The 25,552-nt window shown below is 38.0% G+C and overlaps 1 protein-coding gene across 1 annotated transcript; it reads right to left on the bottom strand.

Moving 5' to 3' along the window:
- Positions 1 to 15,107: 15,107 nt before the first annotated feature.
- On the bottom strand, positions 15,108 to 19,257 carry LOC130866830 (zinc finger protein 120-like; the record flags this gene model as incomplete). The annotated part of the gene is made up of 4 exons (XM_057758454.1): positions 19,198 to 19,257; positions 17,630 to 17,756; positions 17,370 to 17,430; positions 15,108 to 15,903 (listed from the first exon to the last, which is right to left on the bottom strand). Coding segments are annotated over exons 1-4 (1,044 nt in total), but the record flags the coding sequence as incomplete, so codon positions are not given.
- Positions 19,258 to 25,552: the final 6,295 nt, after the last annotated feature.

Here is a 25,552-nt window from a genome sequence, read left to right as displayed (position 1 = left end):
GTGTATTCCATTGTTGTTATAGGTCACGACCCCATAAATTCATTGCAATATTGGCTACATATGGCCTTAATTTTCCTATTTGTCCCTCTAGTCCTATACATTCAACCCATCTCATGCTCTGCCTTACTCGAGATAGGGTTCCAATTCCCAGGAGCTGAACATTTAAATTCTGAAGAGGCCAATACGGATGCCAAGATTCTGGGGTAATGATACTTACATCCGCACCTGTGTCCAGCAGGCCAGTAATAAAAATGCCATTGACACACACTCTCAGCTTTGGTCTTTGATCATTTATAGAAGTTTGGCAAAACACACGGAACTCATCTTTCTGATCATTATTGCTTATAACAGTAGGCATGGGGCTTTCTAATTGTCCCGACGAGTCACATTCTCTGCAGTAACTGGAAATGACTGAACCATGTTTGCCATGGGGGCCTGTGAGGCCCCTCTCACGTTTCCCGTCTGTATCAGGTTGCCTTGTCTATCTCTTGTATACCTGCATTCATTCGTCCAATGTCTGCCCTTTCCACATCTTCTACATAAACCTGAAGGCTGAGTCCTCCTATTTCTGTTATTTCTAGAAGATGCATTATTATTATTTCTGAAAATCCATTGTATACAATTCCTTTTCATATGACCCGTTTTGCTACAATTAAAACATTTGGTATTCTAATGTCTCCTTTTACCATTGGAAATTGCTTCTTCTACCCATGCTTCAGTGCCATAGTCAAATATATCAACATTCAGTGTATGCAAGACCCATTCTTCCAATGGTGCTGATCTGAGCTTTAAAGGTCCCAAAATCCTTTTTCATTCCACATTTGCATTTTCATAAGCCAAAGACTCGATCATTATACATCTTGCTTCTGGGTCAGCTATCCCTATTTGTACAGCTTTAGTTAGTCTTTTTAAAAAGTCACTAAAGGGTTCTCTCTGACCCTGTTTAACTCTGACAAATGATTCCATTCTCTGTCCTGGGTCTTTCACCCTGTCCCAAGCTCTTAAGGCTGCTGTAGTACACATGGAGAGTGTGTTTTCATCCAAATTAGCTTGTTCCTAAGGGTTGGAAAAGAGCCCCTCTCCTAGAATTTGATCTAGGGAAATCTCAATTCCCTTTGCTCTTTCCTGCTGTTCTAAAAGTCTAGCCTCTTGCCTGAATAAGCATTTCCATTTCAATTGCGTTCCACTCTCAAGGACAGCCGAGCTCAGTTGTAACCAGTTAGAGGGCGTGACTTTGTTTGTTGTGGCCCAAGATCTTAGCATCTCTTTAACAAAAGAGGCATTTATCCCTAAAGTCATTACAGCCTGTTTAATTTCTTTGAGATCATTCATACGGACAGGTTCCCATGTATCTTTCTTGATGACCCTAGAGTTTCTGGAACCAAACACTTTCTCTGTTGTTACTACTGGAAAGGCAGGTAGAACGGTAGGTAGAGCTTTGTGGGAATTGTCCCGGAGAGATTTACCCACAGATGTAGTTAAAATTTGCCTTTCTACCTTTTGCTCTTCTTCATCAGAATTTAGAAATTCCTCAATCTTTTCAATTCTATTCACCATTGCCTTCTGTAATGTCTGAATCTCCTGTCCAGAATTATGTTCTAAAGCCTTCATTGAGGATTCTAAAGTATGAAGTTTGTCCATTAGAGATAACATCTCATCTTTGGACATAATTTTTATAGCATAAACTGTGCCTTCTTGTATTGACAATCTTTCCGCCAATCTGTCATAAGCTTTAGACAAAATTCGATTGTCACATTCAGCAGTTTCAATTCTCTCAGTTAATGTTTCAACTCCTACTGAAAGGGACTGAAGCTTACGATCCAAATCAGCTGTTCCCTCTTCTGTAGTAATGAATTTCTCCTTCACATCAGCCTGTACCTCTTCTAAATTTTGTTCAGTTTGTTGAGTTGTGTTAAACAAAGATCTGTTCTCTGCCTGGAGAACTTCAACCTGATTTTTGAGAAGATTGTTGTCATTCTCAATTGTTTTTAAGCGTTCAACCTCATCTCGTAAAGACTTTATCATATTTCTATTATCAAACCATATAGTACCAAGGAAAACTATGAATCTCAGAAAGATCCATATCTGTGGACTGACAGACACTTCTTGTAAAATCTCCCACATGGTACAATTGAAAAGGCTGTTAAAGTCTTGAATGGTAATGTTTTCAGACATTTTTCTTATTTATAAAAGAAAATTATTTACCTGTAATGACGTTTTCCTGACAGTGGTGGCAAAAGAAATGCACCTGAGTCCACGTGGTCTAAGTCAGAGCTGGTCTGAAACAATTAACTCCAAACAAAAATTATTGTACTGCCTGAGAAGTTAGATTGGTGGCGGAAGGGGTCACTTTGTCTGTTGCTTTGGGGGCTTTTGCTTCAAAACCGCAGGTGCTTCCATTAATTCAGGCAGTGGGGCTTTGGAAGGCAAGCAGGGAGCAGTTAACTGCTCTGTGGGGGTTGCTGCTCTGGGACTGTATTTTGGCCTGGAGTGGGGGAAGGGAAAGCGAGCAGGGAGCGCGCTGTGAAAGCTAGCAGGCTATGCTTGCCCAATCGCACTTCCTGAGCTCCGGTAACTAACTTGCTCACAAAGGGTGGGAAAGATGGAGCTTGCGTCCCCCCTGTGCAGGGGCGGGGCCAAAATAGCCCGACGTTGGAAACCAAAATGTAACGACGTAAATGAATGCAGACAGATTATAAAAATATATACAGCTTTAATGGAGAAATAGACTTACAGGGCCACAGGTTCCTGCGGAGAACAGGAAAGCAGAGAAAAAAGGGCTGCTGGGATCACACCCGGCAGATTTATCAGTAAACATTAGCCCGACGCGAACATGCTCCCAATGGGTGGGGCTTATCCCTACAGAAGTGTGCTTCTGTCCAATAATGTGCCATTTACTTTTTCATCTCTGTGATATAATTTCCTGACATCTGGAAATAGAGAATTTCAACACAGAAAAGTCTCCAGTAGATCTCATTTATAAGGGACATTTTATGATTAATGATTCAAGTGGGAGAACACAGACCACTGTGAATTATGACACTGTTGGGCAGGCAAAGCAAGACACTAAACAACATTTCTCTACTTTAGTTCCTGTTGTGATTTCCTCAATGATGGACTGTGATTAGGAAATTGAAGTCAAATAAGGCCTTTCCTCCTCAAGCTGCACTGAACATTGTGACTGATATCACAACAATAGAAAACAAACTGGGACAAGTAGAAGTGAAATCAGAATCACATTTCAAGCAATTTGGCAGCCATAACAGAAATACAGAAAGAAGAAATAAGAATAACTTCAATGTTGAAGTTACATTTTGTTTCCTAAGTGTACTAACTTTGATTATGAAGCTTTGGAGTAAAGAGGGCACACAGTACTTAAAGGATCTCAACTCAATCAAGCTGTCTCCTTAATGATCATGTAGTTAAGAGCTGCAATATTGGAGAACATAAGAAGTTTCTCCTTGCCTATCCACTTTTCAAAAGTTACATATATTCTTTTAGTTTCCCTTTGCTTTCTTTCTTCCTCATTCTTTCATTTCTTTCTCTTTTGTGTATGCATGAAACTTTTCAAATATAAAATAAACACCTTAAGATAAATCTACAATAAATAGCTGTGTTGGTTCATTTACAGAGGCTGTGACTAAGATACCCTTGAGAACAACTCAAGGACAGAAAGTGAGCAGTGGTTCATTAGGTCCAGTCATTGATCATGTCAATGCAGAAACACAACCCCACCATGAAAAAGATAAGAGATGGTTCATTCTAGAGAAAAATATGATCAGTTTCCCAGGTACAGGTTCACCACATTTCCTTCTGCAGAAATGTAAGTTTTATGAAGGTTTGTCGAAACAGAAGAAAGGACATACATTAAGATAATTTTTAAATACTTTGGTGAAACTGTGGTTATGAGTCATGTGTGTTAGATAATACTTTGGAGACCTCTGGTATAGGCCATTGGATTGGTAGAAATAAGGGTTTGTAAACTAGTACATTCCAAAGATTTCTATTTACAATTAAAGGATGTTAAGTGAGACATAATGGTGGATAAAGAATATCATGGTTTGTTTAAGTAAAAATTTCTCAATTGGTTTATATATTTGAATACTTAGTTCTACCAAGGATTGGCAGTGAATGGGAGGCAATAGGTATGATGTTGTTAGAGTGGGTTTGGCCTTGTTAGAGGAAGTATGTCACTAGTAGTTGGCTTTGAGTTTTAAGAGCCCCACCCAGGTCCAGGGTCTGTATTTTCCTTCTGGCTGCAGATCTGGACATAGAAATCTCAACATCTTCTGTAGCACGCTGGCTACCTACGTGCTTCCATTTTTCCCACCATGACAATAATAGACTAAATGTCTGAAAGTGTAAACAACTCTCAATTAAATGTTCTTTTTTTTTTTTTTGGTTTTTTGAGACAGGGTTTCTCTGTGGTTTTGGAGCCTGTCTTGAAACTAGCTCTTGTAGACCAGGCTGGTCTCGAACTCACAGAGATCTGCCTGCCTCTGCCTCCTGAGTGCTGGATTTAAGGCGTGTGCCACCACCGCCAGGCTTAAATGTTCTTTTATAAAATTTTATAAAAGAATTACCACAGATCTTGTGTCTCTACACAAAATAGAACACAAGACAAATGGCTATTAAAGGTGCAAAACATAATCAAATAATCAAATGTAAAAGATAATCAACTGTGAAGTAGAATTATGCTCTGATCCTATATCATTCAAACTGCTCCACAGTCACTGAAGTGCTAATCAATTAATTAGTCTTGTGGAAGGGCCAGTAGAGGTGTAGATTTCTTCTGGGTACAACTGTTCACAGTTGCTTAGTCCTGTGCCCTTGGGGAAAAATCACAGTGGCTGGATCAGGTTGTTGAGGAATTTCCTTATGACATGGGGATCAGAAAGCATAAGGAATACAGAAAAGACCAGGGAAATATTTAACTTTCAAGTCATATCTCCAGTGATCTATTCCTGCACCTAGACTAAAATGATCCCACAATCCCCAAATGGTGATACCATCTGGGAAACCAGTTATTAAGCACATAATCCATGAGCAAATTTCATGTTCAAAATGTAACAATGGCAAAACATTCCTAAACTCCACATTTAGACTTCATAATTATTAGGTATTTAATGTTTGTCTTATCATATATCAATCTGTTTATCTAATATCTAACCATCTGTTCACATTGTTTTTATACCATGCTTTTTAGGAAATATCTGTGGAGGTTTGGGTGTTAAAGAACTGTGTGTAAGAATTCGGTGCTTGATTTTGTATTCCCTGTACCCATATAAAATGTCAAGTTGTGGATGGCTATGCCTGTGATCCCGGCTAAGGTAAGATATAGAAAAGAAGATCCCTGAGATTTGTGGATTAGCTAGAGTAGGAGAATCAGAGAACTCCAGTGTTAGATCCTGTCTCAAAATGGGATATAGATAAAGAGAGAGAGACAGAGAAAGAGAGATGGAGATAAAGAGACAGATTGAGGAATCCCCTTCATATCAACTTCTGAACTTCACATACACATGTTATACAGCACTTGGGGACCCAGACTCTAGGTTAAACCAAAACCAAACAGTGAGGACAAAAAACCTGGAATTGAGTGGGGCTGAGAAGACGGGTGAGCTTGTCTTGTGAGCTTAAGGAACTCAATTTGAGGCTCAGAATTCATGCTGAAGAGAAAAAGAAGTATGGTCACAAGGACTTTTTACATAGTACTGTGACATGGAGAATAATGGGTATCTAGGGCTTGTTTGGCAGGTAGCCTAGTCTACTTGGAAAGTTATAAAACAATCACAAACCCCATCTCAAAAGACAATAACAGATAAGTTTGGTAAAATCAGAGTTTCTCCTCTGTCTTCCACACATATATGCACATGCATACACAATCACACACATAATCTCTCCAAATATATATATACACACTCATGCACAATCATACACACAAAAAATATACACTGGTATATACATATACATACACTACATTACTAACTTTGCTTGTGTAGCTTTCCAAATGCTTATTTATGCTAATTTATATTTATAATATGAACATTCCCAGATATTGGGTAGGTTTTACATAAAAATGAAGTCATTGTTTCATGAGTATCCACATTTTGAATATTTAGTAAGCCAAATCCCATTTCCAAGTAATTTTATTGTATACTCTAAAGATTTGTCACTCAAATTGGTTGAATAAAACACTGACCAGAAGCTGGGCATGACGCATTGGGAGCATGACATCAACGTGCCATGCTGATAAATGTTTTACCAGTAAAAGATACTAAATGGGGAATATGGGTTAACTTAAAATGTAAGAGCAGGTTAGTAATAACTATGATCTTTGGGTAAACATTTTCAATTCTTAAAATCTTAAAAGCTTCTGTGTGATAATCTTGAGGTGTCAGTTAGGGAAAAAAATGTCTGTTCACAAATGGCATTCCAATGTGTAGCCAAATTTTCACATAAAATCTGAAATAACTTGGAAAAAATTCTAAAGACCCCAAAACATAGTCAAATGCAGCATCTTTGTAATGCCTTTTCTTTGGTGGGCTATGTTTTCTAGCAGTGACAAGAGGCTTGACTCCTTCAACCAAGGACTTCATGACTCAACATTAGCAACAAATCAAGCAGCTCTCTTAAGAGTTCCTAAGTTTACTGTTTGTGTGTCTTCTTTCTCTATCTGACCTGAGAGCACAGGTCAGACACCTTCTGGCTGCTTTCCCTGTATTTCTGTAAATCAAAGAATGTGTGGAACCTTGATTTGATTGTCTAGGACAGACACCCAGAAGTGTCAAGGTCATACATTTGTTTGTGGCTCCAGCCCACCTCTGTCTGTTATTCAACATGGCTGCCTCTTGAATAGTTTCCGGGAAGCATTACTGGGAATTACCTCCAACTCCTTCCCTGAAATGTCCTTTCTTAGTCAGTCCACAGATCTACTTTGTTAACATGCACTAGACCCTATAGAAATTTGCCACAAAGTTCTTGGCCCAAATATGATTGTGGACTTGTAATTTGAAATATTTTTTTCCCAATTTTAATTGGTGTCAAATTTATTGATAGTTCAGAATGATGAATTAGTTAAATGCATGATGGTTAATTGAGGTCTATAAACAAAATTCAGGATATGAGAAATTTGTGATGTGTATGCATACAAAAGTAATGTTGTTTTTACTGTAGACCCTAGGTGGTGCCACCAATAAATGAAAACAATGTGGTTGTTCTTGCTGGTCTTTGTGGCACATGAATGAACAAGTGCATATGTCCAAGAATGTGTGCACATGAAAGAAATGATTTCACTAGTCCTCACAATGTAACATAAAATGTACTTGTGCATATAAAAACATTCATTAAGTAGAAGCACTCTGGAAAGCAACAGATTGAGGAAAGACAGCAAGAATTTGCAAAGGCTTGCAAATCAGCTGGTAGTCTGACATGACTGCTTAAGAAAGCTTCAAGTGGAATACTGCAAAAGATTTAAATGTAGGTGGAAATGCAATCAGCTGAAACATGTTGTTTATTAAACATGGGGAATGTTATATCTCTGCACAATTCCGCAATGTAAAAGTTAAATCATACAGAAAACAAACAGGCCATTTGCTTGTGTTCTCTTCCACTAGTTTGAATTGTGGAATATTACAGAGATCCCTGTTCATTTAATTCCAAAAGAATGCTCTTGCTTCTCTTTAAGGAGCAATACCATTTGAGTAACTATTTAAATAATATGAAAACATAAGTAATACGCAAAGCAAAAATGAAAGTGTTACTGTCTAAGGTGATTTATTTCAAGAAAAGAAAACATTCAATTGTCTAAGATTATCCCATTTTTGTCAAACTACCATGTATTGTCATTGTTTAACTTCAAACAAAACAAGGCAGTTTATTTCTTCACTTTAATTTTAGTTTTTGTGTAGTATGACTCATTGGCAAAAAGTTCTCCACCTAATCAAATAAAGCAATTTTTTGGCATTTTTATGCCATAATACCATATTTTCCTCTCTTCTCCAAAACAACCCTTGCTTTAAAAAGCTTGATATTTTTGTTCTCCTCATACCAACTAAATGAACATTAGAAAAACCCTTTAAAAGTGATTACCTCAGCTAGATTCATTTTTTGACCTTAATTTTTCATTGCTACCTTAGTTAGATTAATTATATCGGCTCTTCATTTTTTTTTATTGCTGTAGCTCTCACTTACATGTGATTTATGAGAGCAAAATAGTGATTAAAACAGATGAGAGAAATAGGTGGGTTGACATACCGTAAGCTGTAATTACATTTTATTTTATGATGGACACAGTACTGACTGTGACAGTTCTTTTGACCATTGCTATCATCCTCATTCATTTTCTAGCACATTGGCCTCATGAGACAACACTTCTTTTCTAGAAGTGAACATTTAGGTTGTTTTTATATTTAGAACACCATGAATATAGCTGCCATAAGCATGAGAATACAATAATTCTTAATTCTAATTTCAATAATATGGAAACAATAATGAGGATATTGCTGGGATCTATAATAATTTATATCATTTTATGAGTACTACTCTGTATATAGTGAAGACACATAAACACATGGATATAAAGAGAATGTCTGGGCATGACACTTTACTGTCCCCTGTGGTAATGGTGCTGGCCTATGGGAGTATTATGTCCAAATGTATCAAAATACATACACTAAATATGTGTAATTTTACATCAACTATAACAGTGCAACATGTTGTTATTTAATTAGTTAATATCTGTGGGAAATCCTAACCTATTGCTATCAGAGTTTATTTCCCTTGATACTGCACAATCTCATGTCACATTCAGATTCATTGTTAAATTCTGGAACATGCATTATTTTCAATGTTTGTTTTCTCATTTAAATCATACTGAGTGTTGAAACTTTCAGGTGAAAATAACAATGTATTTTTTGTCACTATACTATACTATACTATACTATACTATACTATACTATACTATACTGCAGTCTTCTTTCTGTGTCTCTGTGCATTATTTTCCAAATACACACTCAAGAATGTTTAGAGTCCTGTGTGGATGGCCTAAATCAACACATGAATGAACAGAACCACAGTCTATCATATGGGAGTCAACAAACTCCCAGAAGATCTGACAGCCCAGCCAACCTACTCTTCCTATTCAGAAGGCAATGTACCTCCACTTCCCATGCAATGACTTATGGTCTCACTCACATTTCCCCAGAGCATCATAAGAGGAGAAAACTAGAATAATCCCCAAATCTACCTCCCAATTGTGTCCCTTACTATCACCCTGCTGGGCCTCAGGATAATAGCAGCCCACCTACTAGCAGAGCAGAGGTCAAAGATTAGACTGCACAGGCCTTCCCAGCTATGGCCTTCCACCCTAGGGGAAGACAAGACTCTCATTAAGGAAATTGGTTTTTAATAGGAACTCTTCCAGTCTCTCAGTGCACTTCCTGTTCCTCCTCCAAGATACAGTGTTCCTTGTGTGCATGTTTCTTTACATATTTGATGTCCAGTGCAGACAAGTCCATGCGTCATAACTCATAAATTATTCTGCCAAAGAAAGGTCACATTTACACAGTAACTGCTGTTAAAGCAAAAGGAGGCCATAAATTAGAAAACAATGAAGAGTGTATGAAAAAGCTTAGAAGAAGGATAAGGAAGATGGAAATTAGGGAATTGTTATCCACAAAAATTATTTTAAAAAGTTGAAATAGGCTTTATGGCCATATGCTCCAGAGTCAAAAGTTTTATAATAGAGCACACCAAGTTTCAGTCACTTTCTCTCAGAATGTTCATCTTAAACCTATAAAATAACAGTTCTTTTGGCAGGGCCATATCATTTTATCCAGTTATATTTTGTTCAAATTAGTATATCTTCTATAATTTGGTTCCATAATAAGTTCCAAACTTTATCCACATTCTCAATTTCCTTGTCTGTAGATGTGAGAAATGACCAGTCTGGACATTTATCAATTACTACATAATAGTTTGTGTTTGTTCCAACAAATAAAGCTTGCCTGGATATTAAAGGTGGGGGGTAATCACTAGTGGACCACAGGATCTGGCAGGACGTGGCTCGTCCCTTTAATTCCAGCATTTGGGAGATTAAGACAGGAATATAAGATGGATGGGGACAGGGTCTCATCCCCCATTTGGTCCAAGGATTTGGACAGCTAAAAAGTGAATTTGGCTGATGGATTTCTTCTCTGTTCTGTCAGATTTTTCCCAATATCTGACTCAGGAATTTTATTAAAAATACTAATTAGGATCATGCTTTAATCAATGAAGTTAACTCCTTATTTTTAATGTGGCTGCTTGGTTACTTCTTTGTTCTCTCAGTTTTACCCCAATATCTTACTCTGGAATTTTAGTGATAATACTATTTCAGATTACACTTCAATTAATCAACTTAACTACTTATTTCTAATATACACTACTTTCAAAAGAGGGAAGTATTTATGCTCCTTCTTGTCTATGCCTTTTTCTGCTGGGACTACATATGTTTTACATTTGGCCATTGAACTCAATTCTTACAAAGGAGCACACTCATTTACTGGTCTATTTTTCCTTCTCACTGCTCAGGTAAGGCCCATGCTTGAAGCAGTTGCAGGGCTTTCTTTCTGGCACTGGGCAGCAGAAGCAGGATTATGAGTTCAAAGGAATTATCAAACTGCTCACTGTAAGACAAGCCTAAGCTACAGAAGACATTGCTCTGAACAGAAATAAATAATCAACATAACTTAAGAAAACAAGGAAGAAATTCTTAATGACCTAGAAGCAATTGGGAACAGAAAGAAATAAGAAAGTAGAACAAGGATAAATTTAAAGGAATTCAAATTTAAAAACTGAAACTCATAATTATTTTTAAAAAACAAATATAACTGAAAAAAAAAACACATAGGTAAATTGACTTTGCAAAAGAGAAAATCATTCCCTGGCAGAGGGAATGGCATTCATAAGATATTAATTTACCTTGCGCTTATATGTAATGTTAGCTGCTGAGACCTGTCACCTGAAATATGCAGTTACAGCTAATGGATGTAACAATGAGAGCAAGATAGAACATATCTGTATATGAGAGCTCCTTAGAATTTCCATATTTATTGGTTGGTTCTATTTACCTCCACATTGTATACAGAAATCTGGCCTGATTTCATTTATATGGCACGAATCAATACACGCTGGGAAAAACAAAACCCCATAACCATCTAGAATCATACTGTATTTCATAATGGTGACTCTACAACTGTTTGCCTTCACTGTTTCCCCTATAGTGTACATAGTAAACTATTCCACCTATTACGGTATGAAGGTAAAAACCATGCTGCACACACAAATCCTATTTCTATTACTGAAATGGACCCTTGAATACATGACTCAAATTTGTAATTTTATAACTGAGTGATGATTGAGTTCTTTAACCTAAGAATTTAGTTGGTTTAATCATGAGGAGAACAAGCTTATTTCCGGGGAACAATGGAGTGAGATCAATGCCACATGATCCAACATAAAAACTTTTGGTTCAGAAAAATTTTGTTACAAACTGGAGATATTGATGTTCAAGAATAATATGCCTTCATCTGCATAAATCATTCCACAAACTTAAAAGTATGATAAACAAAATCTCTAATAGCACCAGGCATCTGGGGTAGTTAATTTTAAAATGAAGAGCCAGGCTGGAATAGATTTTGCATTCCACATAAGTTATCATCTTGAAGTCTGTTTTGGAGTCAAGGCCAGGGTTATACTGTGAACAATTTAAAATGGGATGGGATAACCCAGGCGGTAGTGATGCATAACTGTAATCCCAGCATTCATGAGGCAGAGGCAGGTGATCTCTGTGACTTCACGACCATCCTAGTCTGCAAGAGCTAGTTTCAGGACAGGATCCAAAGCTACAGAGTAATCCTGTCTTGAAAAATGAAACAAAACAAAAAACTAACAAATGAAAAATGGGACATGAGAAGGCATGTCTAACCACTTAGGCAGATGGAGATTCACAAAGCAAAACTATCTTTTTAATAATGCATGATGATCAGAAATTCAAAAAGAACCAAGTCTAAGTTAGTTTCTGGTGCTATCGATTTTTTATTTCTTCTGGGTCATCAAGGCTGAGTAAAAGATGAACTTATTATACCAGCCTTTTCCACATCACTGTTATTAGTGACATGTTCATGAGGCTGAAAAGAAGACTCAGCACCTAGATCACTGAAGACTCATCCACAGGGCCTAACATTGAGATTTACTACCCACAACTGTCTGTAACTCCAGTCGCAGGGGATTAGACATCATCTTCTGGTCACCACTGGTACCTGGGATACCTTTGGTATATTCACTGGTCAAACATTTACATCTAAATTCAATTTCATTCTTTTCTAAAATATGAGGCAAACAAAAATACCTACTAAAATAAAGAGTCAAATACATACATGTCCTTTCAGCATTTGCATATCTGGTGCCCTAGGAGACCAGAATAGGACACCAGATCTTCAATGTCTGCAATGACAGGGAGTTCTGATCAATCAGATGTGGTGCCACAACTTGAGCTTAGGTACCAAAAAGGATCCTGAGACAACTCTCCTGTTCCCACATGTGTCATTATAAAGCTGAAGGTGAAGATGTCCCATGGTTCCTTCTGTCTCATAGCACTTGAAGAATCTCAATGTCCTCTAGATGGTTGTCAAATGATTTCATGGACTGAATGTAAATGAAATTTCAATACTGTTTATGATTATTGCTATTACAGTTCTTTTTTATGTAAGTGAAGATTAAAAAAAAAAGTTCGTTGAAATCAGTCTGAGTCCAGCCTGATTTTATTAGCAAAAGTTCCATAATTTGAGATAGGCTTTTTTTGGAATTTTTGAGACAGAATACCTTCACATAGCCATGGAGGCCAGGAATTTATTATGGGGAACTAGCTGGCCTCACTAAGATCAATCAACCCACACTCCTGTGTGCTGTAATTATAGCCATATACCTTTAAGTCCAGTTGAAATATGTGTTTTAAGGACTTCTCATTGAATCATAGAAAGAAATAATAAAATAATATACAAAAAGCAACATCATTGTTCTGGTGAATAGCAATGTTTCTTGAAGTTCTATAATTTAAATGACCAAATCATTTCACATGCTCTCAACAATGGGTTATTTGCATTGTGTTGTTAATTCCATCCATTTAAAAATGTTTGAAGTGTGACTGTGTGAATACACCTGTGTCGTGATGTGTATGTAGCACTGACAGGAAAACTAACAGGGGTCTATAATCTACTTCTGCTATGTGAGTTCTAATGATTAATCCTATGGAGACATTTGACTACAAAAGACCTAAATGGCACTTCTTTGGGTTTAAATATTATTCATGAATGAACTCTTAGAGAAGTGTATCTGTGTCACTGCTGAAGTGAAGAAATGTGAGAAAATTTGTACAAGTATTGTATATAAGCCAGCGATAGATACCAGGTCATCAGACTTGGCAGCAATGAACTATAACTTTACGAAATGAGACAATTTTCTGGTGTATAATTTTGGTCCTGAGAAAGTGTTATAAATAAATGTCTACTCCTCAAAATGAACAAATTTTACTGTTGTAATTTTTTTTCACATTGAATTTGAGCACCAGTGAAATGTTTCAGTGAGAAAGTACTGTTGTGAGCAAGTCTAAAAACCTTACCTCAATTCCTATAGAACATCAAACTATGGAATTACATACACAGATGTTTGCTGATTTTCATAAATTATTACATCCATATCAGATAAATGAAAGTACTTCATTGAATACACACATGAGGTATTTCAAGTTTCTTATAATTTTTATCAGTTATTTTAACATTTACATTGCTAAATTCTCTTAAAATCACAGTACATTGGGTGTACATCATCTATCCTTGGATTTGTACTCAAGAGTAAGACAAATGAGCATCATGAGTTCAAATGTATCCCTGAATCATTACTGACATCCATGGTAAGATGAATACCAAACAACAAAATTTCAATGAAATTTGTAAAAAGATGAAAATCAAAACCAGAAAAACACAATCCACCACCCTTATGTGTGATCAAACATGGCCTGATATTTCAATAACCAATGGGCAAATTATATGATAGGGGCTCCATTATATACATTACGGAAGAAAAATACATATCATATGGTGCAGGCACAACAGAATATGAACAAAAGTCACAGAAGGAATACAAAGTCTACAAAATAAACTTCACTAAATGAATTTGCCACACATACAGAACACTCTAGTGACTACCTCTAATGTTTAAAAATAGAAACCACGATGCAATTATCTCCTCCATCAGTCTTGACTAAACATGGTTTATAATTTACTTCCTGCAAGGCTATGATGAAAATAATTTATGTTGAACCTGAAGAAATCTGTGATGTTTAAACTCATTAACATTTTTTTCATGAATAAGAATTTCTTCTTTATGAGCTTGTTTCAATTTTGGTCTTAAAATTGATTTAAATAGAATATAAAACATTTAAAACAATAGAGTAATGGTTACTTGGCAAACTGAATTTATTCACAGAGTTTCAATGCAGTATGATATTTTTATGTTTTTGAAGCCTACATTCATTAAATTCATACTTTCTCTCCTGAATGGTTGATTGTGACAAAGGATTTACCACATAGATTTCAATCATGGTTGTTCTCACATACAGGAGATTATGCATTTAATGATGAATAAGATATAAAAAGGCTTTATCACACTGATTACATTCATAATGATTCTTACTCTTTTAAGCCTTTGAACATTACTGTCGTCTGCAAAGGCTTTACACACTGAATACATCAATGGGGTTTCTCTCTTTTGTATGCTCTTTTATGTCTTTAGAGATTACTGTGTTGTTCAAAGCCCTTACAACATTGATTACAATCAAAGAATCTCTATCTACGATAGATCTTTTATGCCTTCTAGGATTACTGTGAGCTACAAATTTCGTATCACACTGATTACATTCATAGGGTTTCTCTCCAGTATCTGTTATTTTATGACTTTGAAGTTGATTATGTGCTACAAAGGCCTTCTCACACTGAATAAATTCAGAGTTTCTATCTAGGGTGAGAATTTTTATACCTTTGAAGATGACTGTTCTTTGCAAAGGCCTTACCACACTGATTACATTCATATGGTTTTTCTCCAGTGTGTGTTCTTTGATGACTTTGAAGATTACTGTGTTGTACAAAGGCCTTACCACACTGATTGCATTCATAGGGTTTCTCACCAGTATGTATTCTTTTATGCCTTTGAAGATGAATGGTCATTGCAAAGGCCTTACCACACTGATTACATTCATAAGGTTTATCTCCAGTATGTGTTCTTTTATGGCTTTTAAGATGATTGTATTGAGCAAAGGTCTTACCACACTGAGTACACTCATAAGGTTTCTCTCCAGTATGTGTTCTTTTATGGTTTTTAAGATTACTCTGAGCTGCAAAGGCCTTACCACATTGATTACATTCAAAAGGTTTCTCTCCAGTATGTGTTCTTTTATGCAATTGAAGATGATGACGACGTGCAAAAGCCTTACCACACTGAATACATTCATAGGGCTTTTCGCCAGTATGCGTTCTTTGATGGTGTTGAAGAGTTCCCTGAAATGCAAAGGCCTTACCACATTGATTACATTCATATGATTTCTCTCCAAGATGTGTTCTTTGATGGTTTTTAAGATTACTCTTAGTTGCAAAGGCCTTACCACACTGATTACATTCATATGGTTTCTCTCCAGTATGTATTCTTTGATGTCTTTGAAGATTACTGTGTTGTGAAAAGGCCTTACCACACTGATTACATTCATATGGTTTCTCTCCTGTGTGTGTTCTCTTATGGGATTGAAGATGACTGTGAGATGCAAAGGCCTTGCCACATTGGTTACATTCATAGGGTTTCTCTCCAGTATGTGTTCTTCCATGATAGTGAAGAGCACTGTACCGTGCAAAGGCCCTACCACACTGATTGCATTCATAGGGTTTCTCTCCAGTATGCGTTCTTCCATGGTATTGAAGAGCACTGTACCATGCAAAGGCCTTACCACACTGAGGACATTCAAAATGTTTCTCTCTAGTATGTGTTCTTTTATGGGTTTGAAGAGTACTGTGTGCTGAAAAGGCCTTACCACACTGATTACATGCATAGGGTTTCTCTCCAGTATGTGTTCTTTCATTCCATTTAAGGTGACTGACATGTGTCAAGGGTTCACCTTGTTGAATATCTACTGAAAGTTTTTCTCCAGCTTGAATTCTTTCAATCCTGCAAGGATAATTGTCACATATAAAAGCTTTACCACATTCAATACATTGTTGTGCCTAGACATTCGTATGAATTAATATTATAATATATTCCAACTATAAAGAGGAATCAGATACTAAGTTTTTATAACTGTGTCTAAACTCGTTTTGTTTCTAATTAAACACTTGTTTGCAACTTGGAAGATACCTCCGATGGTAAATTCCTTTCTCTTATGGCTTGCCATTTTACCTTCACTGAAACTTTTTTCTATAGGATATTTTATACATGTGTGAAGAGAAATGGATAAACTCAGAGCTTTAACAATCATGAATTCTCCTATACTGTGAATCATATGGAATATACTATGTCAACTAGCACACCCAAAACTATTTGCACTATTGTAGAGCTCATACAGCTTTTTTGCAGTGTGAGTTTGTTCACATATTAACAATGATGGTAGAAAAACAATTAATAGTATACTTGAATCAAATTCAACAAGTATACTCAACATGTGGCTACTAGTTATCTGATTGTTCTCAGAGAGTGGTATGCTACATCTCTCTATATCCCTAGGCTCATACACTTGTATCAAGAATAATGTGTGGTATACATATTAAAGAAGAATAACAAATAAGATATTTCCACATTGAATTCTCAGGTTTTGACTTGCTGTTCCTCACAGACTGGTGGTATAGATATCAGGGTTTCTGCAGTACAACTGCCACATCACTCAACTCTAACTGCTTCTATCACTAAACTTATCACAGTTACAAGAGGTGTATGAGTAATACAAGATTTACTATGGGCTATTGTTTTTTTACAGAGTTTTGCATATATACTTATCATCTTCAATGTGTATACCTTTTGTATTATGAGTAGTAAGAAAGAAATTTATTTGCAGATCTACAACAAAGCTCTCATGGTGTTATGCCTCAAAAGGTGATTTATTTAGCCATTGCTTTCTTAAAAGAAGGTCATTTAAATGATATTCACATATATGACTTATGGATTTGCGAGAATTTGATACCTGTCAGCGCACTTAAAACTGTGCTTATTTACAGTGTTGCTTTAGACTAAAACTTTCAGGATGAAGAAAAATTTCATCAGAGGCACATTGTTATAAGCTTGCACAAGAAAATTACCTTTCATGTCTTCTATAACATGGACAATGTTCTTCAGTATTATGGTCTTCCCAAATGCATTCTAAAATATAATACCAGAAAATGTATGTTATGTTATTGAAAATTGTGCAATGTTTAAGCTGTTATCTTAAGGGACCCTTAGAACCATGACTGCTTTATCCAACTCATTCTTATTGTTTTTAAATAAATTACTGAAGAACATTATTAACCAAGAAAAAGTTGTCCCCTTAGTTTGAAACATGAAGGAAATTCATTTTTACCTATAGTAGTGAAGTTCCTGTAAGTCTCCAGCATCACATCTTTGTAGAGATTCTTCTGGGAAGGATCCAGCAAATTCCACTCTTCTCGAGTGAAGTTGATATACACATCATCATAGGTCACTGCCCTCTAAAATATTTCATTCATGTTTATAATGGAAAGCAGAAAGGTAACAACATTGTAAATCAATACATCTTTGACATTATAGTCATAAAATTCTGGTGTTCCCCACTATTATTACATGACACAGATAATCACTTTAGAAGGAAATTGGTTAGGAGTCACCTCTGTCATTTCTTTACTCTTTGAATGGATATCACCTTATAAAAGAACTTCCTATTAACAGAGAGAGCCAAGGAAACCGATAAACAGGACATAGTACACTGAGAAAATTATATGAAGAGATACTAATTACAAAAAAAGAAAAATACAGTTGGCAAAGTGGGTGTATTGACTCATGCCTTTAAGCACAGCACTCAGAAAGCATAGTTGTATATATTTTGTCTCTGAGTTGAATGCCAGCCAAGTCTATGGAATCATTTTTAGAACAGGCGGAAATACACAGTAAGACCCTAACTCTATTGCAAAAATCAGTGAAACACACAAATCAGATTGAAAAAATTCAGAGATATTTACTGAATTTCCTACAAAGAATTATGCATTCACTCCAGATCTGTATTCATATTCCAGACATAAAGTTTCCTATTTTCAACTGCAATACCAAAAACCTTTTATGAAAAGCTTTTTCATGTTTAAAATAATTACAAATTGAAAGGTGAAAACATTAGCTATATAAATGTTGGGCATAACAAATTAACACAGTTTTGGAAATATGGTTGAGTACTTCTGAGCTCTTTCTGGTCTTAAAAAGAGGTGGGCACAATTGCCAGTACTTACATGGGGATCACAACTACTTATTTTTCCAAGTTCAGAATTTCTGAGAAGCTTTGATCACTCTGATGACAGAGTACCCATATGATGCATATCCATGCAGACACATTAAATAGTCAAATTGAGTAAAAAATTAACAGCAAGCACAACAAGCAGAAAGAAGTTCATGCACCTGCAATTCAATGACTCAGAATGCTCAGGCAGAATTAATGTCATGAATACATGGATTCCTGGGAATCAGAATGATACCCTCTGTCAAATTTAAAATTCAAGATATGTATGAAGCTGAGCACAGCAGCATATGCTTGACATGTAAAAAGCCTACATTCCAGAGTCATCACCCAACAACGTAAAAACAAATAAAGTCATGAATGAAGTCCCCCTCCCTTTACTTTCAGGAATTTGGAGCTACACAGCAAAGGTTACTCAGACAACCAAACAAAACAATTAAAACTACAGGCTACCAAACTCCTTAGCACTGAACAGCAATTATTTCTTCTATATTTTATGTGATTTACAGATCAAGCCTATTATGATAATAAAACATTTCAGTATGAGTGGGCAGCTGACTGATTAATTCCAACAACAACACAGTAGACATAAAAGTCAGTAAATTAGTTAAGGATATTGAGACTCATCACATACAATGAGGCATTTCATCTAGAAAGGGCTTTCCTACTAAAGGTTCATAGGAAATTGAAAGAAAGGCAACAAAGGAGAAAAACTTCTTCAAGTACATGATCTTTTCTGGGAGGTTGTTCATTCAATGAACTGCACAGACTAGACCAAGAGAATGACCCAGGAGAGCAGACCAAAAGAGCAGGCCAAGACAGATGGCAAAGACAGACCTCTGAGGTATTGCTCTCTGAAACACAGACTAGGCCAAGAACAGTTCTCAAAAAAATAAGCTACTTTATAGATTGGACCAAGAAGCAAAGACACTGCTGGCACCCATTGAAGGATGAGATGGGTGGGTGCCAATGCCAGAATTCAGCCGACAACATAGAAAACAACATGGTAACAGCAGAAACCAGTGGTCATACAACAGGAAGATTTGATCATCCTAATCCAGAAGAAGCAAGAGTAAATGATTTTCAGTGTAACTTTGTGAGGATGATGAGGAAATGAAAATTCCCTTAAAGATACTGAGGAAAACACAAACAAAAAATTTGAAGACATCAATAAATCTCTCAAAGAAACCCAAGAAACCAAGAAAAAATAATCAAAGAGGTGAAGCAAAGTAGTTAAAAGACTGAAAGACTGGGGCTGGGTAGTGGTGATGTGCATGCATTTATTCCCAGCACTTGGGAGGCAGAGGGAGGTTGATCTCTGTGAGTTTGAGTTCAGCCTGGTCTACAAGGGCTGGTTCCAGGATAGGCTCCAAAGCTACAGAGAAACCTTGTCAAAAAAAAAAAAAAGACTTGAAGACTGAAATAGAGGCAATAAAGAAAACACAAATGACGGAAATTCTGTACATGGAAAGTCTGGGTAAACAAACGGGAACTACAGCAGGAAGTGTAACCAACAGAATACAAAAGATAGAAGAGAGAACCTTAGGTGCTGATGATACTATAGAGGAAAGAGATTCATTGGTGAATGAAAACAATAACTCCAACAAATACCTTACAGAAAACATCCTGGAAATCTAGGACACCATGAAAAAAATCTATACCTAAGAATAATAGGGATAGAAGAAAGAGAAGAATACCAACTCAAAGGCACAGAAAATATAGTCAACAAAAAAAATATCTTAGAAGAAAACTTTTCCAGCCAAAAGAAGGATATATTTATAAATGTACAAGAAGCTTAGGGAACACCAGAAAAACTGGACAAAAGAGTCCCCCTAACATATAATGATCAAAATGCAAAACATATAGAATGAAGCATGAATATTAAGGGATGCAAAGGACAATGGTCAAGTACAATATAAAGGCAGACATATCGGAGTAACATCCAAATTCTTCATGGAATCTATGAAAGGAAGAAGGCCCTGGACAGATGTGCTGAAGACACTAAGAGACTAAGGACTCTACTATAACCAGCAAAGCTTTCAAACACCATCAATGAAAATAAACAAGGTATTCCATGATAAACCAGATTTAAACAATACTTTTCCACACAAATCCAGTCATACAGAAAGTACTATTGGGAAACCCAAGAAAGCTAACTGTAAACACAGGAAACAGATAACTTGACATCTCAAACCCAAAGAAGAGAATCACACAAACACCACTACTGAAACATAACAGGAAGTAGCAATCACTGGTCATTTACATCTCTTACTATCAATAGATCCAATTCACTTACAAATTGTCACAAGCTTAGAGAATGTATCCTTTTGCTTTATAGAAGAAATAACCTAAACCTCAAAGACAACATTACTTCAAGGCAGGACCTCGAGGGGTGTGTCCACCCACAGAGACTAGTGGGAGCTCACCAAGGACAGCTGGACTGGGTCTGAATGAGCACATGATTAAACCAGACTCTCTGATGGTGGCTGACAATGAGGGCAGACTAAGAAGCCAATGATAATGACACTGGATTTTGATTCTACTGCATGTACTGGCTTTTTGGGAGCCTAGTCTGTTTGGATGCACATCTTCCAAGGAGGGAGGGGTGCTTGGACTTCCCACAGGGCAGGGCACCATGACTTCTCTTAGGACTGGAGAGCAAGGGGCGGGAGGAGGGAGTGGAAAGGAAATGGGAGGATGGGAGGAGGTAGAAATTTTAAATTAATTAATTAATTAATTAAAAAATAAAATAGACTTCAAAGTAAAGTCAATCAGATTAGATGAAGGACACTTCATACTCATAAAAGGAACAATTCATTAGGATGAAGTCTCAATCCTGAACAGCTATGCCACAAATATAAGAACACCCACATATGTAAAAGAAACACTACTAAAGCTTAAAATGCACATCAAATCCCACATATTACTAGTAGGAGACTTCAACAACCTACTCTTCCCCAATGGACGGGTCAATTAGACAGAAACTTAACGGAGAAATAAGACAACTAACAGATGTCTTGACTTAAATGGACTCAACGGACATCTACAGAATATTCCATCCGAAAACAAAAGAATATACTTTTTTCTCAGAACCTCAGGGTATCTTCTCTAAAATGGACTACAAATATGGTAACAAGGCAACCCATGACACACACACACACACACACGCACGCGCGCACGTGCATTGAAATAACCACCCATATTTTATCAGATCACTATGTTTTAAAGTTAGAATTTAACAAAAACAATAATCACAAAAAGCCTAAAAACTCATGGAGAATGAAGAGTGCTCTATCAAACTACCCCTGGGTCATGGAAGAAATGGACATACTACCAAAAAAGTTGTTCTCCACAAAATTTGAAAGTTTAAACACATCTATACAGGATTAGTCAGCAAAATAAAAACAACCTACTGATGGCAGACAACTTATCCAATTATCTTTGGCCAATTCTGATGAGACCTGATTTTGAAATTCAGGAGCCTAATTAAAAAGTGAAGGTTTTAACTAACACAGTAAGGCTATATACAATAAATACATAGGTAATATATACTGGGAAGAATCATATTGACAATGTCCAATCCCTCTGCATTTGGTAAATTTAGAGAAAATATTTTATTATCTATCCTATCTCAGTAAGCCCAAAGTGTTGTTTGTAAATTTCTTTTTATCCTAACTTGTATTAATAACCTTAAATAATGTTCCTATGTCTCTTCACATCATATATCCTATATATTTTTGTGTTCAATTTTCAATTTGGTAGCATGCATCATTACAATTATTGAGTCTTTAGCTCCATCAGAGAACCCAGAAGGAGAAAATAATACTACCTGAGAAAACAGGAATTATAAAGCAAACAACATTTAAAATAAAGAAACAACACCACCTGTATATTTAAAATAATTTTTTGTCAGGCTGTGGTGGTGCAAGCCTTTAACCCAACACTTTCATAGCAGAGTCAGGTATATCTCATTGACTTCAAGGCCAGAATGATCTACAAAGTGAGTTCAAGGAAAGCCAGAGCAGCACAGAGGAATCTGTCTAGAAAAAAAAAAGGAAAATGTATTTTTTTTTTGATTTTTCGAGACAGGGTTTCTCTGAAGTTTTTGGTGCCTGTCCTGGAACTAGCTCTTGTAGACCAGGCTGGCCTCGAACTCGCAGAGATCTGCCTGCCTCTGCCTCCTGAGTGCTGGGATTAAAGGCGTGCGCCACCACCGCCCGGCAGGAAAATGTATTTTTGTTTTCCCTTGAAAACATACCTAATATGATTATAATAAGTGACTGTTAGGCCAATTTATTCTTTTGGAGGGGGACATTTTATTTGGATGATTTGTTGAAATTGTATTTAATCAAAAGGAAAACATCTGTTAGTCTTACAAATTAGTTAAGATTGAATGGTATTCTCTTCTTGTTCCACCCAGCTTGCATCCAGAACCCTTCTTCCTTCTGTCCCCTTTCCTCTTTGGGCACATAACACCATCCAGCTCAGTCTGTCTGGCGCTGGGGGCAAATCCTCAGGGCAAGTAGGCAGGCGAGACTTCCTTTGTTTCACTGGCCTGCCTGCACCAACCAAGGTAGGCGCTTTGTTTACAAACTACCCAACCTGCACGGAGATCTGATCTCGGCACCAGGAGAGACAGCAGTGGGGTGAGTTTGTGACTGGTGGCGGCGGAAGCAGCCATGGACAGGGAACTCTGAAGTTCCTCATCCCCCTCCCTATACTCCCTGGGCTCCCTGCAGGGGCTCTACACCCCGCATACTGCCTCTCTCTTCTTGTCCCACCCAGCTTGCATCCAGAACCCTTCTTCCTTCTGCCCCCTTTCCTCTTTGGCCACATAACACCATCCAACTCAGTCTGTCTGGCGCTGGGGGCAAATCCTCAGGGCAAGTAGGCAGGCAAGACTTCCTTTGTTTCACTGGCCTGCCTGCACCAACCAAGGTAGGCGCTTTGTTTACAAACTACCCAACCTGCACTGAGATCTGATCTCGGCACCAGGAGAGATAGCAGTGGGGTGAGTTTGTGACCGGTGGCGGCGGAAGCAGCCCTGGACAGGGAACTCTGAAGTTCCTCATCCCCCTCCCTATACTCCCTGGGCTCCCTGCAGGGGTTCTACACCCCGCATATTGCCTCTCTCTTCTTGTCCCACCCAGCTTGCATTCAGAACCCTTCTTCCTTCTGCCCCCTTTCCTCTTTGGCCACATAACACATAACACCATCCAGCTCAGTCTGTCTGGCGCTGGGGGCAAATTCTCAGGGCAAGTAGGCAGGCGAGACTTCCTTTGTTTCACTGGCCTGCCTGCACCAACCAAGGTAGGTGCTTTGTTTACAAACTACCCAACCTGCACGGAGATCTGATCTCGGCACCAGGAGAGACAGCAGTGGGGTGAGTTTGTGACTGGTGGCGGTGGAAGCAGCCCTGGACAGGGAACTCTGAAGTTCCTCATCCCCCTCCCTATACTCCCTGGGCTCCCTGCAGGGGCTCTACACCCCGCATACTGCCTCTCTCTTCTTGTCCCACCCAGCTTGCATCCAGAACCCTTCTTCCTTCTGCCCCCTTTCCTCTTTGGCCACATAACACCATCCAGCTCAGTCTGTCTGGCGCTGGGGGCAAATCCTCAGGGCAAGTAGGCAGGCGAGACTTCCTTTGTTTCACTGGCCTGCCTGCACCAACCAAGGTAGGCGCTTTGTTTACAAACTACCCAACCTGCACGGAGATCTGATCTCGGCACCAGGAGAGACAGCAGTGGGGTGAGTTTGTGACTGGTGGCGGTGGAAGCAGCCCTGGACAGGGAACTCTGAAGTTCCTCATCCCCCTCCCTATACTCCCTGGGCTCCCTGCAGGGGCTCTACACCCCGCATACTGCCTCTCTCTTCTTGTCCCACCCAGCTTGCATCCAGAACCCTTCTTCCTTCTGCCCCCTTTCCTCTTTGGCCACATAACACCATCCAGCTCAGTCTGTCTGGCGCTGGAGGCAAATCCTCAGGGCAAGTAGGCAGGCGAGACTTCCTTTGTTTCACTGGCCTGCCTACACCAACCAAGGTAGGTGCTTTGTTTACGAACTACCCAACCTGCACGGAGATCTGATCTCGGCACCAGGAGAGACAGCAGTGGGGTGAGTTTGTGACTGGTGGCGGCAGAAGCAGCCCTGGACAGGGAACTCTGAAGTTCCTCATCCCCCACCCTATACACCCTGGGCTCCCTGCAGGGGCTCTACACCCCGCATACTGCCTCTCTCTTCTTGTCCCACCCAACTTGCATCCAGAACCCTTCTTCCTTCTGCCCCCTTTCCTCTTTGGGCACATAACACCATCCAGCTCAGTCTGTCTGGCGCTGGGGGCAAATGTTCAGGGCAAGTAGGCAGAGGAGACTTCCTTTGTTTCACTGGCCTGCCTGCAACAAGCAAGGAGAGACATCACTGGAGCACCAGAAGAGCTATCACTGCAGAGAGCCATCACTGGGAAGGTACATCAGTAGGCAAGGAGACCTGATCCAGTAAAAGAAGATCCATAGGGGAGCATTCGGAGAAAGAGATGGGCAGGCGCCAATGCAAGAATTCACCCAACAATCTGAAAAACTATATGAAACCACCAGAACCCAGCGACCTCCCAACAGGAGGACATGAACACCTTAATCATGAAGAAGTAGATAAAATTGACTTTATGAAAGTGATTGACGCCCTTAAACAGCATGTAAAAAATGCCCTTATAGAAATGGATGAGAAGTATAACAGAAAGTTTGAAGAATTGAGTAAATCAGTGGATGATACCCTAGAAAACCAAGGAAAAACAATCAAACAGATAATGGAAACAGTTCAAGACTTAAAAACTGAAATGGAGGCAAAGAAGAAAACACAAACAGAAGGCCAGCTGGACAGGGAAAATCTAGGTAAACGAATAGAGACTACAGAAGCAAGCATAACCAACAGAATACAAGAGATAGAAGAAAGAATCTCAGATTCTGAAGATACCATAGAGAAAATAAACACGCTGATCAAAGAAAACAGCAAGGCCAACAAATTCTCA

Source organism: Chionomys nivalis, chromosome 26 (assembly GCF_950005125.1).
Source record: "Chionomys nivalis chromosome 26, mChiNiv1.1, whole genome shotgun sequence".
NCBI lineage: Eukaryota > Metazoa > Chordata > Mammalia > Rodentia > Cricetidae > Chionomys > Chionomys nivalis.
The sequence above is the reverse complement of the archived record's forward strand: the minus strand, read 5'-3'. Positions and strand labels throughout refer to the sequence as shown.